General features: G+C 38.2%; 2 protein-coding genes across 4 annotated transcripts in view; one reads left to right on the top strand and one right to left on the bottom strand.

Annotated features, from left to right (window-relative positions):
• PLAAT1 (phospholipase A and acyltransferase 1) overlaps nucleotides 1–18,450 on the top strand; it is a 717,153-nt gene that overhangs the window by 341,692 nt on the left and 357,011 nt on the right. The gene's annotated exons all lie outside the window — the stretch shown is intronic.
• The window catches only part of LOC128656360 (probable cation-transporting ATPase 13A5), a 252,554-nt gene that overhangs the window by 4,718 nt on the left and 229,386 nt on the right, over nucleotides 1–18,450 (bottom strand). The window contains exon 27 of the mRNA XM_053710220.1: nucleotides 11,379–11,459. Coding sequence (XP_053566195.1) covers nucleotides 11,380–11,459 — 80 coding nt within the window. The 3' untranslated portion in view covers nucleotide 11,379. The remainder of the gene's footprint in view (nucleotides 1–11,378; nucleotides 11,460–18,450) is intronic.

Below are 18,450 nucleotides of genomic sequence, written 5' to 3'. Positions count from 1 at the left end.
CGCTGGTTTTTACTGCCCGCTGGTATTTAGAGTCAGTCAGGAAAGGGTCTAACGCTCACTTTCCAGCCGCGACTTTTCCATACCGCAGATCCCCTTACGTCAATTGCGTATCCTATCTTTTCAATGGGATCTTTCTAACGCCGGTATTTAGAGTCGTGGCTGAAGTGAGCGTTAGAAATCTAACGACAAATCTCCAGCCGCAGAAAAAAGTCAGTAGTTAAGAGCTTTCTGGGCTAACGCCGGTTTATAAAGCTCTTAACTACTGTGCTCTAAAGTACACTAACACCCATAAACTACCTATGTACCCCTAAACCGAGGTCCCCCCACATCGCCGCCCCTCTATTAAATTTTTTTAACCCCTAATCTGCCGACCGCACGCCGCTGCCACCTACGTTATCCCTATGAACCCCTAATCTGCTGCCCCTAACACCGCCGACCCCTATATTATATTTATTAACCCCTAATATGCCGCCCCCAACGTCGCCGCTACCTACCTACACTTATTAACCCCTAATCTGCTGACCGGACCGCGCTGCTATTATAATAAAGTTATTAACCCCTAATCCGCCTCACTCCCGCCTCAATAACCCTATAATAAATAGTATTAACCCCTAATCTGCCCTCCCTAACATCGCCGACACCTAACTTCAAGTATTAACCCCTAATCTGCCGATCGGAGCTCACCGCTACTCTAATAAATTTTTTAACCCCTAAAGCTAATTCTAACCCTAACCCTAACACCCCCCTAAGTTAAATATAATTTTATTCTAACAAAATAAATTAACTCTTATTAAATAACTTATTCCTATTTAAAGCTAAATACTTACCTGTAAAATAAACCCTAATATAGCTACAATATAAATTATAATTATATTGTAGCTATTTTAGGATTAATATTTATTTTACAGGCAACTTTGTAATTATTTTAACCAGGTACAATAGCTATTAAATAGTTAATAACTATTTAATAGTTACCTAGTTAAAATAATTACAAAATTACCTGTAAAATAAATCCTAACCTAAGTTACAATTAAACCTAACACTACACTAGCAATAAATTAATTAAATCAAATACCTACAATTATCTACAATTAAACCTAACACTACACTATCAATAAATAAATTAAATACAATTCCTACAAATAAACACAATTAAATAAACTAACTAAAGTACAAAAAATAAAAAAGAACTAAGTTACAAAAAATAAAAAAATACTTACAAACATTAGAAAAAAATTACAACAATTTTAAACTAATTACACCTACTCTAAGCCCCCTAATAAAATAACAAAGACCCCCAAAATAAAAAAATGCCCTACCCTATTCTAAATTACAAAAGTTCAAAGCTCTTTTACCTTACCAGCCCTTAAAAGGGCCCTTTGCAGGGCATGCCCCAAAGAATTCAGCTCTTTTGCCTGTAAAAAAAACCCATACAATACCCGCCCCCAACATTACAACCCACCACCCACATACCCCTAATCTAACCCAAACCCCCCCTTAAATAAACCTAACACTAAGCCCCTGAAGATCTTCCTACCTTGTCTTCACCTCGCCGGGTTCACTGATCGGTCCAGAAGAGGGTCCGAAGTCTTGATCCAAGCCCAAGCCGGGGGGCTGAAGAGTGACGTCCATCCTCGGGCTGAAGTCTGGATCCAAGCGGCGGCTGAAGAAATCCATCATCGGGATGAAGTCGGAAGTCCATCATCGGGATGAAGTCTTCTATCAAGCCGCATCTTCAATCTTCTTGTAGGAATTGTATTTAATTTATTTATTGATAGTGTAGTGTTAGGTTTAATTGTAGATAATTGTAGGTATTTTATTTAATTAATTTATTGATAGTGTAGTGTTAGGTTTAATTGTAACTTAGGTTAGGATTTATTTTACATGTAATTTTGTAATTATTTTAACTAGGTAACTATTAAATAGTTATTAACTATTGAATAGCTATTGTACCTGGTTAATATAATTACAAAGTTGCCTGTAAAATAAATATTAATCCTAAAATAGCTACAATATAATTATTTGTTATATTGTAGCTATATTAGGGTTTATTTTACAGGTAAGTATTTAGCTTTAAATAGGAATAATTTATTTAATAAGAGTTAATTTATTTCGTTAGATTTAAATTATATTTAATTTAGGGGGGTGTTAGGGTTAAAGTTAGGCTTTAGGGGTTAATAAATTTATTAGAGTAGCGGTGAGCTCCTGTCGGCAGATTAGGGGTTAATACTTGAAGTTAGGTGTTGGCAATGTTAGGGAGGGCAGATTAGGGGTTAATACTATTTATTATAGGGTTATTGAGGCGGGAGTGAGGCGGATTAGGGGTTAATACATTTATTATAGTAGCGCTCAGGTCCGGTCGGCAGATTAGGGGTTAATAAGTGTAGTTAGGTGGAGGCGACGTTGGGGGCGGCAGATTAGGGGTTAATAAATATAATATAGGGCTCGGCGATGTTAGGGCAGCAGATTAGGGGTACATAGGGATAACGTAGGTGGCGGGGGTGTACGGAGCGGCAGATTAGGGGTTAAAAATAATATGCAGGGGTCAGCGATAGCGGGGGCGGCAGATTAGGGGTTAATAAGTGTAAGGTTAGGGGTGTTTAGATTCGGGGTACATGTTAGAGTGTTAGGTGCAGACGTAGGAAGTGTTTCCCCATAGGAAACAATGGGGCTGCGTTAGGAGCTGAACGCGGCTTTTTTGCAGGTGTTAGGTTTTTTTTCAGCTCAAACAGCCCCATTGTTTTCTATGGGGGAATCGTGCACAAGCACGTTTTTGAAGCTGGCCGCGTCCGTAAGCACCGCTGGTATCGAGAGTTGCAGTGGCGTTAAATTATGCTCTACGCTCCCTTTTTGGAGCCTAACGCACTGAAAACCCAGCCATTCTGTAAACTCTAAATACCAGCGGTATTTAAAAGGTGCGGCCAGAAAAAAGCACGCGTAGCTAACGCACCCCTTTGGCCGCAAAACTCTAAATCTAGGCGTAAGAAACCACTACAAAATTATCAGTTTCTTTGGCTTTACTATTTCTAGGTTTGTATTGAGTGAAGTGAACATTTTTGTTTTATGCTACTATGCTGCTATAAACTACTAACAATATTTCTCCCAAATTCCAAATGAAAATATTGTTGTTTAGAGCATTTATTTGCAGAAAATAACTCTTGCTAAGTTAACACATTAGTATTGTGTTGTTTAAAAATGAATATGTTAATGTGTGCCGTATAGAGAAGATAGTGCTCACTCCTGTGGAGTTATTTATGGGACAGCAATGATTGGCTAAAATGCAAGTCTTCCAAAAGAACTGAGATAAGGGGGCAGTCTGTAGAGGCCTAGATACAAGGTAATTACAGAGGGAAAAAGTATATTAATATAACTGTGTTAGTTATGCAAAACTGGGGAATGGGTAATAATGTATTTATCTATCTTTTTAAACAATAAAAAATATTTCCCTTTAAAGACTATGGGGAGAAAAATTTAACATGATCACAATCCCTGAAATCCTGAAGTTAGCACATGTCAGTTTTTGCCTGGGCACAAACTATTTACTTTCAGCTTGAAAACATAAATTATACTTACCAGATAATTTTATTTTCTTCTGTACAAGGAAAGTCCACGGCTTCATTCCTTACTGTTGGGAAATACTGAACCTGGCCACCAGGAGAAGGCAAAGACACCCCAGCCAAAGGCTTAAATACCTCCCCCACTTCCCCTATCCCCCAGTCATTCTGACGAGGGAACAAGGAACAGTAGGAGAAATATCAGGGTATGTAAGGTGCCAGAAATAAATTACAATTTAGGGGGCCACCCATCGGAGAACAAGTGTGGGGGCCGTGGACTCTCCTTGTACAGAAGGAAATGAAATTATCTGGTAAGCATAATTTATGTTTTCCTTCCTAATACAAGGAGAGTCCACAGCTTCATTCCTTACTGTTGGGAAACTTATACCCAAGCTCTAGAGGACACTGAATGAAAACGGGAGGGACAAAAAGAGAGGCGGACGCTAACTCGAGGGCGCCACAGCCTGCAAAACCTTTCTCCCAAAGGCTGCTTCAGCGGAAGCAAAAACATCAAACTTGTAAAATTTAGAAAAAGTGTGTAAGGAGGACCAAGTGGCCACCTTACAAATCTGATCCATAGAGGCCTTGTTCTTAAAGGCCCAAGAGGAAGCCACTGCTCTAGTAGAATGAGCCGTAATTCTCTGAGGAGGTCTATGTCCCACTGTCTCATAGGCTAAGCGGATAAGACTCCTCAACCAAAAGGATAAGGAAGTCTAAGAGACCTTCTGACCCTTACGCTTCCCAGAATATGCCGCAAATAGTGAAGAAGCTTGTCTAAAATCCTTAGAAGCTTGAAGATAAAACTTCAAAGCACGAACCACGTCCAAATTATGAAGTAAACGTTCCTTCGAAGAGGAAGGATTAGGACACAAAGAAGGGACCACAATCTCCTGATTGATGTTGCAGTCTGACACGACTTTAGGGAGAAACCCTAACTTAGTACGTAGGACCGCCTTATCCGAATGGAACACCAGATAAGGAGGCTCACATTGTAAGGCGGCAATCTCAGATAATCTGAAGCAATAGCCAGTAGAAGGAAAACTTTCCAACTTAATATCGATTTCATGCATAGGCTCAAACGGAGCCCATTGCAAAACCTTAAGAACCAGATTCAGAGGCCAAGGGGGAGCCGAAGATCTGAACACAGGTCTGATCCTAATCAGAGCCTTAATAAAGGACTGAACATCTGAAAGCTCGGAGAGCCTCTTGTGCAGTAAAACAGACAAGGCCAAAATCTGTCCCCTCAGGGAACAGGCCAAAAGACCCTTCTACAGACCATCCTGGAAACCTTAACTTTATGCCAAGCAAATCCACGCTCTTCACATTACAATAAGTAGGTTCTCCACACCTCATGATAGATGCGACGAGTAACTGGCTTACGAGCTTGAATGAGAGTATCAATCACTCTCTCAGAAAACCCTCTCATGGCTAGGATTAAGCGTTCAATCTCCACGCAGTTAGCCTCAGAGAATCTAGATTTTGATGAACAAAAGGACCTTGTTTCAGCAGTTCCCTGCGACAAGGTAACCTCCATGGAGGAGAAGATGACATCCTCACTAGGTCCGCGAATCACATCCTTCATGGCCACGATGGAGCAATCAGTATCACTGATGCCTGCTACTGCTTGATGCAGGCCACTACTCGAGGAAGGAGTGGTAAAGGCGGAAAAAGGTAGATTAGATTGAACCTCCAAGTCACTGCTAATGCATCTATTAGATCCGTGTGAGGATCCCTGGACCTCGACCCATATCTGGGTAGTTTGGTATTGAGCCGAGACACCATTAAATCTATCTCCGGTGTCTCCCACCTGAAGCATATCTCTGCCAACCCTTTTGGGATGGAGAGACCATTCCCCCGGATGAAAAGATTTTCTGCTGAGAAAATCTGCTTCCCAGTTGTCCACACATGGAATGTGGATCGCTAACAGCGAACAGCTGAGGGCCTCTACCCACTCCAGAATCTGAGATACTTCCCTCATCGCTGGGGAGCTTCTCTTTCCCGATGGTTGATGTAAGCCACCAAGGTTATATTGTCTGATTGGAATCTGATAAACCGAGTCAAACCCAGAAGAGGCTAAGCCTTCAGAGCATTGTAGATTGCTCGAAGTTCCAAAATGTTGATCGGGAGGGAGCTTTCCTCCTGCAACCACAGGCCCTGGCTCGTGTCTGTAGTCACAATCTCCCAGGATGGTCTGACAAGGATGTCCCTCAGGACAGATGATCTGGACAGAGCCACCAAGAGAGCGATTTTCTCGATCGGTTGTCCAAGAAAATCTGTTGAGACAGACCTGAATGATTGCAATTCCACTGCCTCAGCATGCACAGCTGTAGAGGTCTGAGACGGAACCTAGCAAAGGGAATGATGTCCATGCTGGACACCATGAGACCAATTCCCTCCATACACTGAGCCACAGATGGCCTTAAGGAGGTCCGGAGGGCAAGACATGTCGAAGCTAGCTTGCACCTTCTCTGGTCGGTTAGAAATATCCTCATGAATACTGAATCTATTATAGTGCCCAGGAATTTTACCCTGGTGCTTGGGATGAGAGAACTCTTCTCTAAGTTTATCTTCCATCCATGTGATTGAAGAAGAGAGAGAAGATAAACCGAATAGTCCTCTGCTAGACGAAAGAAACCGAATGGTCCTCTGCACAGCTGTAGAGATCTGAGATGGAACCTGGCAAAGAAAATGATGTCCCTGCTGGACACCATGAGATCAATTACCTCTATACACTGAGCCACAGATGGCCTTAAGGAGGTCCGGAGAGCAAGACATGCCGAAGCTAGCTTGCACCTTCTCTGGTCGGTTAGAAATATCCTCATGGATACTGAATCTATTATAGTGCCCAGGAATTCTACCCCGGTGCTTGAGATGATAGAATTCTTCTCTAAGTTTATCTTCCATCCATGTGATCGAAGAAGAGAGAGAAGATAAATTGAATGGTCCTCTGCTAGACGAAAGGATGGTGCTTGAACCAGAATGTCATCCAAGTATGGAGCTACTGCTATTCCTTGGGTTCTGGTGACAGCCAAGAGAGCTCCCAGAACCTTTGTGAAGATTCTTGGGGCCGTAGCTAGACTAAACGAAAGTGCATTGAACTGGAAGTGTTGATCCAGGAACGCAAACCTTAGGAACTGGAAGTGGTCCCTGAGGATTGGAACGTAAAGGTAGGCATCCTTCAAATTTATAGTGGTCATGAACTGTCCTTCCTGAACTAGAGGAAGAATGGACCTTATTGTCTCCATCTTGAAAGAAGAGACATTTAGAAACTTGTTTAAGCATTTTAGGTCCAGAATTGGATGGAAAGTTCCCTCCTTCTTTGGGACAACAAACAGGTTTGAGTAGTATCCCAAACCTCTTTCACGCACCCCAGAAAGGCTTCCCTCTTTTATTGCTTTAAAGACAGGCTTGAGAGGAGAAATCTGCCCTTTGGCGGATGAGATTTGAGACCTATATTGTATCCCTGAGCTATGACCTCCAGGACCCATGGATCCTGCACAACCCTGGACCAAGAGTCTGAAAACAGCGACAGTCTGCACCCTACTTGATCCAGGGGCCACTCCTTTATACCAACTTGTTCTCGGCGGGCTTCTTGTTCTACTTAGATTTATTCCAGGATTGAGCCGGCTTCCAAGTGCTCTTGGCTTGCTCAGGCTTAGAGGAGGACTGCTGACGTTGGGACTTCTCAGAACAAAAGGAACAAAAATTAGATCCTTGTCCTTTAGCTTTGTTCTTTTTATCCTGCAGTAGGAAGGCACCCTTGCCCCCACTAACTGTGGAGATAATGGAGTCCATGTCTGGACCAAATAAAATGTTTCCCTTAAAGGGAAGGGAAAGTAGTCTAGAGCGCCCAACACGTCTGCACTGAGAAACCAGAGATTTTAGCATTCAGGCGAATAATTTGCATGTTTGCATCACATATAAAAGAATTAGCAATTCTCAAAGCCTTAATTCTTTCCTGGATAACGTCGAGGGGACCCTTCTCCTCAATCAATTCCGCTAAAGAGTCACACCAGTAGGCCACAGCTCCAGCAACCGAGGCAACACTTCCAGTTGAAATAAATATCCCATATGCTGAAACATTTTCCTGAGAAAAGTTTCCATTTTCTTATCCATCGGCTCTCTGAAAGACGAGCTATCCTCAAGAGGGATAGTAGTATGCTTAGCTAATGTGAAGATAGCACCATCCACCTTAGGGACGGAACCCCAGAAATTTCACCCTCTGAAGACTCAGAGTGTGAGCCATCCTGGGATACCTGAAAAGCAGACAAATCAAGTAAATCATTAGATGTTCTCTGGACCGGAGAGCTATGTTTAACCTTTCACTCTTGCTTAGCAGGGCAAGGTAAAGCACTAAGGGCCTCAGACTCTGCCGTCTTTAACTGTGCGGTAAAGTCTGATGATAAAAGGCTTCCTCCAGATGGAGGATCAGGCGTGCTACAGGAAGCTGCATGAGACAATGGAGATGATTGATGGGTACGCACCTCATGGGACGGCCAAGTCCTCAGAGGTGGACGGTTCAGTTGTACTAAAGGGGTTAACCTTATTAGACAAAGTAACCTTGTTGATGCATATGGAACATAGTTGAGAGGGTGGGCACACCAAGGCCTCCTCACAATATAGACAGGTATTACTATTAGGAATAGAGGGAGTATTCTCAAGCATATCCGAATCCTCCATAGCTTGCGCTAACAACAGTAGGATACAAATAAATTAATTTTTATTTTTCTCAAAAACAGCACCTATATAACCCCAATGACTGGGGCACTCACCACTTCTTAGACCCAGGCACCCAGAGAAGAAGTGACCTCTCCGACAGTTAGCTCGGTCAGGAAAGAGAAAACAAAAGTGTGACCACACCCGGTCACGTGGTGCGCAATGCAGGACTGCCCTTGCTATGAGAAAAAGTGTGCCAATGCTATCAAGCTGTGCAGCATTCCAATTGAAAGTAAAACATCTGTATGTTCCGTTACCGCATAACAACAGTCTATGAGCCCAATAATAAATCTCACATAAACAGCATAAATCATAGAAACACATTTGATTAACCCCTACTGTTCAATAACCTCCCTCCGGAGATATTAACCCATTATTCTATAAAGATAAAAGGAGTCACACTGTGACCCTGTCTTCAGCGTTTTCAACATAAGTAAAAATTTAAACGATCTTACCAGAATCCATGCTTTGGAACAGAAACACAGTCTCTCAAGTGTGACAGTCTTGTAGCAGTGCTCCTGACATGGACTTGAGTGAAGAAAACAAACAGTGAAACTCATCAACACTGGTTGCTTAGGGAGCTGTTAGCAGGTAGTCTGGATGGGTTTGCAGAAAGACTCTCTCTGCATCTCCAGACTCTAACTTTCATCAATGCTCTCACTGAGAGGCTGACAAGACTACTTAAAACTCCAGTTCCATAACAAAAGGCATATATCCCTTCTGAGTAACAACTCCGAAATCTTCTGACACTTCTCTGCCATCCACCTGTGATGAAAAGCAAAGAATGACTGGGGGATAGGGGAAGTGGGGGAGGTATTTAAGCCTTTGGCTGGGGTGTCTTTGCCTCCTCCTGGTGGCCAGGTTCAGTATTTCCCAACAGTAAGGAATGAAGCCGAGGACTCTCCTTGTATTAAGAATGAAATTGAAGAAAAAACACAAGCACCCAAACGGACCTCTAAGAGTAAAAGTTTTAATTGACAAGTAAAAAAGCGCAAAAAAAAAAATGCACGTACAAGATTTAAAATCACAATTGCTAGTTCAGATGTACCGTCCGCCTGGCTTTGTTACAGTGACTCGTTTCCTCCCCCCCTGGGACGGTACATCTGAACTAGCCCTGTGACAGACCTCCTCACTGGACCGGTGATCATTTTAGGAGAAAAGCAGGAGCATTCCAAGGTTCAACACAAATATTTACCAGCTGAGGTGTATATACGGTGATATTATCACTAACTGCAATTGTGATTTTAAATCTTGTACGTGCATTTTTATTTTGCGCTTTTTTACATGTCCATTAAAACTTTTACTCTTAGAGGTCCGTTTGGGCGCTTGTGTTTTTTCTTCTATTTTCACAAAATCCCTTTGGGAGATGTACTACAGGGAACCTCCCCCTACACAAAGCTTTAGCCCTACAAATAAAGGAATCAGCGTTTTGTGGAATTTTAAGAAATTCATTGGGAAGACTAAGCAGTCACATTATCATTGGATAATTGTCAACAGACAGTCGAACTTTTTGAAGTTCCAATCATTTGTAGGTCAGTCTTCCACTATAAGGTCTGTGTTATAGGATTATATCCCCATGTATTGGGCATGTGGACAATATACATAGTGGTTTTTGACACATAGATCATTATATATTTAGAGTCCACAATACATTCCTTATGACTTTATTCTCAACGTCCGTATTTTCAATCACATATTACTGATGTTATGGTGATATGCTATATACATTTAGGTTATATATGTGGTAATCATATAACATTGGAATAGGGTGGTGCAACAGTTTATATAATTTCTATTAAGAAGGAAATAACTGTTTACATCTGCATTACTGGAAGTTCAGGAGCATACTTCAGTACAACTAAATGAGCTTTATATTGACTGTGTGGGCTTCAACTAAGCAGTAGATAATTAATAGGTAACAAAATCATAACATAACATATTTACACACTATTTTAAATACAAATAAAAACACAATTAATACCTTTTGATAAAAAATGAATCGTATGATACTATTTAAAGGTTGTCTTCAGTCATTATTTTAATTGCTTTTGCTGTAAATTTGTGCATGATCCACTACAAAAAATCTAGATACTGTACTGTACTTAAGTATACTTTAAGTTGTCTGAACAGGCAACATACTACACATTGATTACTTAAAGTAGTACCTAAACTCAACTAAGGATAGTCCCAACTGGCCACAATCAACGTAGGTAAAATAAACATACTCATCAAGACTTGCAACTTATTTTCAAAAATGTCTGCTAACAAATAATAGTTTAAGGGCCAGGTTATGATTGGAGCTCTAATTGCTCTAGAATTAAAGTTTTTGCATGGGTCGGGTTGCGCTCCTATTATGAGATGAAAGTAAAAAGTTATCGCTCTTGCACTAACCCGGCACATGCAAAATGCTCATGAGATAACCTATTCACCCATAAAAGTCAACGGAGAAAACAAGTGGAAAAAACACCCTACTCGCACGCAAACTCAATCACATATTCGTATGTGCGCTAACCCAACATGAAATATGAATATTTCACATTCCAATGTTCTTCACATACAAGAATATCTTCTATTTATTCATAAATACACATTTCTACACATATCTGATGGTATTTTACTAACATATATTTATACCTATATAGGTATAAATATATATATATATAGGTATTTCTATTTTTAAATACATAGAACATATTCTGCTATGTGCAGAACATTGGAATGTGAAAGATTCACAGTACATACATACTATAACACTTTATTGCGCTAACCTAACAAGCGTTAACTTCAATTTAGCTCAAGTGATCACATTTATTTCCCACTTGTAATATCAGCGCAATTTAACTTGTGCACAGACGAACGCAAAGACCCCATGTCACTCACACGAAAATGTTTGCACTCCTCTCTTAATCTGGCCCTAAATGTTTTTACAACAATTATTTTGTATGTAGATCTTGTACAATTCATTGTTTTACTGCCGATATAAAGTATGAACATATAAAAAAATATTTTTAGAGCCCTATAACAATTACCTAGTTACTTTAGTGTTCATAGTGTTAACAGTAAATTGTACACCATCATAAAAACTTGTTAAATAAAGAAAGGAAATACCTCAGTGATGTATGATACAGCAAAAAGCAGCAACATTGTAAGGAATATGTATATTCTCCAGTATTGAGGTGTACACACAAGCTGTGAGACAAAAAACATACATCATTTTAAAGCAACTAAAACCCATATTTATTATTAAATTTAATCTAAATGGAAAAACTGTCATGAAAAAATAATTGAAATACTTTCAACATTGCTCTTTAGCATCTTCTACTGGCTTTTAAAGAGACATATTTTATTAACTGTTGAATGGGTCTATCAGAATCCAATAGACAAGTTTATCAAATTATTTATCTTTGAAAATAGATTTTATTGATGAATGTTTTAGAAAAATGACTTGATAAATATTTATAAAGCATTGTGATTGACTCTAAACTGTTTACTGGACTGACAGAAATCTACATATCCCTTATCCGCTTTCCTTTTTCCTTGCTACAAACATATGGAGTGTCATATTGCTTATCCCCAAAAGAAGGGAATGTTGTATTCTATTGAATGTGAACACTAAGGGATCGATTTATCAAATGCTTTGCCAGCCTTCGCCCCCCCCCCATGACTACAGGTTCTCACAAGTCTTGTCTGACCGGGGAGATTGACAGCTCTTGCCTGTATGTGATTGGCTGTGCACAGGTAGGGAGTGGTGTTGCACAAGATCACAAAATAGCAATTCCAGCAGCGGAATTCAGCCCTCCAGAGGTAAGCTGCAGCGGACAGGGGCGTAGCTTGATAAATCGACCCCTAACAGTCACATCTTTAAACACTGGAATAATTTTATCTAAATGATTTTATTGCTACAGACCTAGAGTATAGAATGACTACTGATTAATTTTGTCAGTATTTATATTTTCTTAAAAGGTACAGTCAAGTCCAAAGAAAACTTTCATGATTTAATGTAATTTTAAACAACTTTCGAATTTACTTTTATCACTAATTTTGCTTTGTTCTCTTGGTATTCTTAGTTGAAAGCTAAACTTAGGAAGTTCATATGCTAATTTCTTGGACCTTGAAGACTGCCTCTAATCTGAATGCAGGCAAATAGATATCCACAAGCTCCTCCCAAAAGCAAGATCTCTCAACCAGATCTCATATAGATATCAAAAAATAAAAGCGATTGGAAAAGCGCTATTCTAGCTCCTAATATAGGAGTTAAAAAGCTAAGGGTGGGATCTATAAGACAATGAACTAAAATAAATTAGACTAAAATACTGTTTATTTAAAAGAGCGGTATGGGTGACCTCCTATGTAAATATATAACAATGGAACACAGATAAAATTTACACAAATGATACAAATATATAACAGTAGGATCCTATAAGTGATCTAGGAAAGACACTTAGATGTATACATGTGTTGGATCTGTACAGGGTGTGTCCTATATCTTAACTAAAATCCAGAGAGTCTCCTCAGTGGAATTTTAGGCTTACACCTTGCAAGACCAATATAGATGCATAATATATGTGTGTATTTAAAAATGGAGATAGAGCATAGGCTACAAAATATTACATAAGAAAAACAATAATAAATGCCCAAAGAAAATCCCAAGATGTAATAACATCTTAATGAAAAATAAAGTCTCAAAGTGAAAAAGTCTCAAAGTAAAAAATCTCCAAAATATATTGTGTCCATAAAAATAAACTGATCAAAAAATTCAAAATATAAAAATAAAAATTGGTATACACCTTAAAAAAGAAAATCAGTGGAAAAAGATATTCAGATATGTATACAGTATATTTCTGATTGTAACCAAACGTGGATAGTAGAAAAGTGGAAGTTTATGTGATTATCCTTCAGAGATAATTATCCTGATAATGGTTATCATCAAAAAATCTTAAATAGTGATGATTCTCAAAAAAGCCTTATTAGTGATAATCCTCCAATGTGTGGAAAAAAATCTTCTAAGTGGTGTGTATCTATCTCCTATAAAAGATAAAATACATAGTGCAATAATGCTACTAGTATCTGAAAAATAAGTATTGGGCTTACCAGTATAACATAAACCTAGGCCGTGGTATCAGCAATAGTCGTCTACACATTTCGGTCCTCACCAGGACCTTTCTCAAAATTGATGATCAGTCTTGAGAAAGGTCTTGGTGAGGACCGAAACACGTAGACGACTATTGCTGATCATTTGGGGATTTTCTTTGGACATTTATTATTGATTTTCTTAAAATTTTGTAACCTTTGCGCTATCTTCATTTTTAATTACACACATATATTATGCATCTATATTGGTCTTCCAAGGAGTTAGCGTAACATTCCACTGAGGAGACTCTCTGGATTTTAGTTAAGATATAGGACACACCCTGTACAGATCCAACGCATGTATAGATCTAGGTGTCTTTCCTAGATCACTTTTAGGATCCTACTGTTATATATTTGTATCATTTGTGTACATTTTATCTGTGTTCCACACTAGAGGGCATTAGTTCATGTGTTCATATAGATGACATTGAGCTCATGCACGTAAAGTTGTGGTGTGAGCACTGATTGGCTAAAATGCAGGTCTGTCAAAAGAACTGAAATAAGGGGGCAGTTTGCAGAGGCATAGATACAAGGTAATCACAGAGGTAAAACATGTATTTCTATAACAGTGTTGGTTATGCAAAACTGGGGAATGGGTAATAAAGGGATTATCTTTCTTTTTAAATAAAAAAAATTCTGCTGTTGACTGTCCCTTTAAATGTCGGAGCACATTCATTTGGATATTTGTTTCATGAATGCAAATTTGTGACAACACCAAATGAACATGTTTAATGATGAGCTTATATCAATATTTCAGAGAATATGCAATTGTAATGAGACAACAGCAATAAATCAGTGGAACAATTGTAAACAATGGCACTATTGAGGCGATCCCCACCTATAGTATTGCTCCAAAGTGTATGTCTAAATCTTCTACACTATTATAATAGGAAGTAATGCAGGTGAGTTGGTGCTGTGCACAAATCAAATCTAGTTCAAAACGTGGAAGTATAGACACTTACCACAAGAAAGAATGCACGTCTAGCACTCTACGCCCAGACTCAAGGGAAGTACTAGTTATGAAAGAATTAAAATATAACTTTTAATGGATATTATAAAATAAAGATACAAATGAACAAACAACACAAAGATAAAAGGACTCAAAGTGAAGCAATCTGTATCCAAGTGGGAAGTAGTAGACACAAGTACTATGTAAATGCCGTCATGTAAGTATCATAGTGTGTCACTACTATGGTAATGGAAAATAATGAAAGCTCCTATGACAATGCTACTAGCGTATTTCTCTAATGTGATAGAGGCAGTTAAATGGGTAACTACCACAGTAAGAATTACTTCTGTAAAGCGACGTGGGTAAGTGTAGTATCGCTCTGAACTATATCAGTGAATCAATAAGATGATTCTAGTGTGGTACCAAATAAGATAAAATATAATCAACCAATAGTAGTTTCGCTTAGTCGTGTATTGGCTGATACAGTGTTGGTATTAAGACTCATGTAATATATGAAGTCACACCAATTTAATGATATTGAGTATCGAGTACAATATATCCTATTATATCCAGGTAGGAAGGTCTGCTACACATAGATAACGAATAATAGGTTAATACTGACTAGACGCCCCTGATACTTGTGTCAGAAGGTTCACATATAAAATGACAGGTCAATTGATATAGTGCTAGTGATGAGATAAGGATACTAATATTCCTTATGTATCCAGGATTATTATCAGATGAAAACGAAGCAGTTTTTATGTCAGTGTAGGTCTATCTAATGATAGAGTATATATGCATAGATCGTTTAGAAATAATTTCTTGTAGAATTTATCAACTGGTACTGTGTGTTATTATTAAAATCGTGATATATATAAACAGTTACGATTCACTGCCAGTATATGCTGTGTTCACATTTAGGTTATATATTGGGCACTGAAATCCGTTTAAATCACGTTTACTATTATCTATTTAAGCACACAGTAGAGTGTTGGTTTATTATATGCATCTGTTTGCTACCCTGAATCACTGACAGAATGCGCGGTTTGTCCCCTCTGATCGTGTGTAAAGTACACGAATATGTGATATAATCGATGTTATCAAACACTATATCAGCCTGAATTTGTATTATTATACACATAGATTGACCAGAGCTTATATAAAAACAGCAGTGTGTTCATTGACTTACACATACATGTTCAAATTGCTAATTCTCTTGACCACAAATTACCAATGTTACATTTTATTATTATTGTTGATAAAACCTTTTAATTCACGTAAGTCTCGGAATGCCCAAGAGTTTATTAAACAGTATTTATCCAACTCATATATAGTTTGTAAAGGATTTCTATTGTAACATGATTCTCATATCATATTAGTACGAAATAAAAAGGGGGCCATTTTAGCCTAATTCTTTACTGTGTAAGTTTTTGAACGTATTTGTAACCGGTTATTTGTACCCGGATGAGGGTTCTATATTAACCGTAAGGATATGATATGGAAGTTAATTCACTATTGTTGTGTTACCAAGCGTTTGTCAACATCTCCTATGTGTTAAAGTCACACTTAATAAATTTAGTGTTCTTATTATGTACCGGAGTGTTATTACTTTTTTACACATAGGTTGATTATTATCATATCATTATACTGGCAGGGCATTTGCATACTCTTGCGCCCTTGACTCTGAAGTATGTGTTAGAGTTTGAATTGGTTAAATTGTGTAACATAAAGTTACCCCCATCACTGAAGGGTAAATATAAAACACAAATACCCCGCCGTTAGTACTTTGAGGTCTCCGTTAAAACGGCTACTGTATCACTACCGTGTGATAGTATCTAACAATGTTTGTTGTCGGTCAGTAGTACCCGGATGTCAATAATACAAGGGCCGTATATCCTTTATATTAGTCCGTTATTACTTGTTACAATCTAGCGGTCAGGTGTGAGCCCCCCTATCTAATATAATGTGGTTACACTAGATTGAACTAGGATTCTTGTCTATATATAAATAATGACCAACTTAAAGGACTAGAAGTAAATAGCGTTATATTGTCCCCGTATACATTACTAGGTTTGCGTAGTGGTACTGTTATACGAGTAACTAGCTGTTTTTTATTTAAAGACTTCTATTAAATAACTTATTCTATTTTGTAACAGAGCGATACCCACTTAGTGAAAGAAGGGATGTTGCACCCTTATGCTATACCGCTAGTGCTAGGTCATTTTTACATAAAATAACTAATGTAAATATAGGCTGCATAGGAGCATGTTAATATATAGCTTCACTTTGACAAGTTAAAAGGCGTCTGTCACTACTGACGCGTTTCGCCCGTACTGGGCTTTCTCAAAGGCAGCGAGCTGCCAAATTTTCAAATATCTATGTGCTGTATTCTCAAGTAGTACCACCCCTTTTGGATTTCGATTGGTTCAGGATTCAGAGGGTGTGTACCTTGGATTGGTTAAGGTGGTATATACCTAATCTGAGGATCTGCAACATAGATTCTACGATTTTCAATTACATTAATAATACTGAGGAGAGAATTATTTGAGATTGTTGAGGCAATCGGGTCTAAACACAGGAATTGTTAGTAGTAACATCAGGTTGGGTAATTTCATTTCTTATTATTATTTATGTACTTTGGGGAAGTATTGTTTGCAGAGTTTTATTAAATGGAATTATGATCATTATATTTATTATCGTTTCTATTTGTGTATACTGTGCCCCATTATGTCTAACTTAGGGTTTGAGAATTTTCTTAAATTGTTATATTATATGTTAGAATTGTACTGCCTATACAAGATAGATAAAAGGGTGCAAGAAAAACTATCGGTTACAGAAATAACATGAAATCTCGTGATTATATATGACTTGAATAAATATAGGAGTAAAGTATTCAGGTTAAGTCCTATATTAATAGGGCTATTATTTTACTCGAATCTGATCTAGTATAATTATTAGTAAAGTACTGCTCATTTGAGAGTTACAAAGTCATAACTATTACTAATAGAATGTGAATGTATGTTAAATTATCAATCTAAATTTGATCATATATTATAAATCTATTCACATAGTATAGTGTTTAACAAAGTGCCTAAATGTGCATTATTATAAAAGGAGTATATAACTGAATATTCAACACTCCCTGTGTTTGCGTGATGTGTTGCTTAAGGTATCTGTGTAAAGTAATGAAAACTATGAATAAATAAATATTACTTAAAACGTGGAATTGGAATGGACTGGAGTCAGGGAAAAGGTGAGAAGGGGAGGTGTGAGTTTAGTGATAACAGTGACAAAAGTGACCAAAACAAATATCAAGGTGAGATGAGTGTTGTGTGAGGAGGGGGTAGGGAAAATTGGGTGAATAAGGTGATGATCTGATTCTCAGACCCCAATCAAGTATTAATAGCTCCTAATTGGGTTGAGATGAGGAAATATCCTTGTTGAAGGATGTGTTTGCACAATGATGAACAATTATTACAAATTATTATAGATTCCTTACGTATATCTGGTTTTGAATTTAATTATCTTGGAGAAGTTAATTTTTTATAAGAATATGTAATAATTATTCTGCTCATTCATTCCCTTTGGAAACACTGTGTTGAGCCTGTAAATCCATTTGGTTTCGGCCTTCAGGAGTGCCGTTTCAAGGTCACCCCCTCTGATTCCTAGGCTTATTTTCTCAATTCCCCAACACCTAAGATCTTGTTTATTGGATTCATGGTGGTTTAAAAAATGGGCTGCTACACTCGTAAGTGTTTTTCCTTTTTCACGGTCACTTGCCGCATTTTTTATATTCCTTAGATGTTCCATTAATCGCGTATGGAGTTTCCGTGTCGTCATACCCACAAATAACAAATTGCAGCTACATCTTAGGGCATAGATTACTCCCTCCGTGTTACAACTGATGTATCTCTTGATTATATATCTTGTTCCAAATCTATCAATGAATTCAGTAGTTGGGATCATATATGTGCAAGAACTGCAGTTCTCACATTTATAAGAGCCTGGTCTAAAAGCTGTTGAAGTTTTTTTAGGTTGGAGTTTTTTACTCCTTCTATATCCAATCAAGGGCCTCTCTCCTATTTGAGATTTTAAATTTGC

This window comes from Bombina bombina, chromosome 4, assembly GCF_027579735.1.
Source record: "Bombina bombina isolate aBomBom1 chromosome 4, aBomBom1.pri, whole genome shotgun sequence".
Taxonomy (NCBI): domain Eukaryota; kingdom Metazoa; phylum Chordata; class Amphibia; order Anura; family Bombinatoridae; genus Bombina; species Bombina bombina.
The sequence above is the reverse complement of the archived record's forward strand: the minus strand, read 5'-3'. Positions and strand labels throughout refer to the sequence as shown.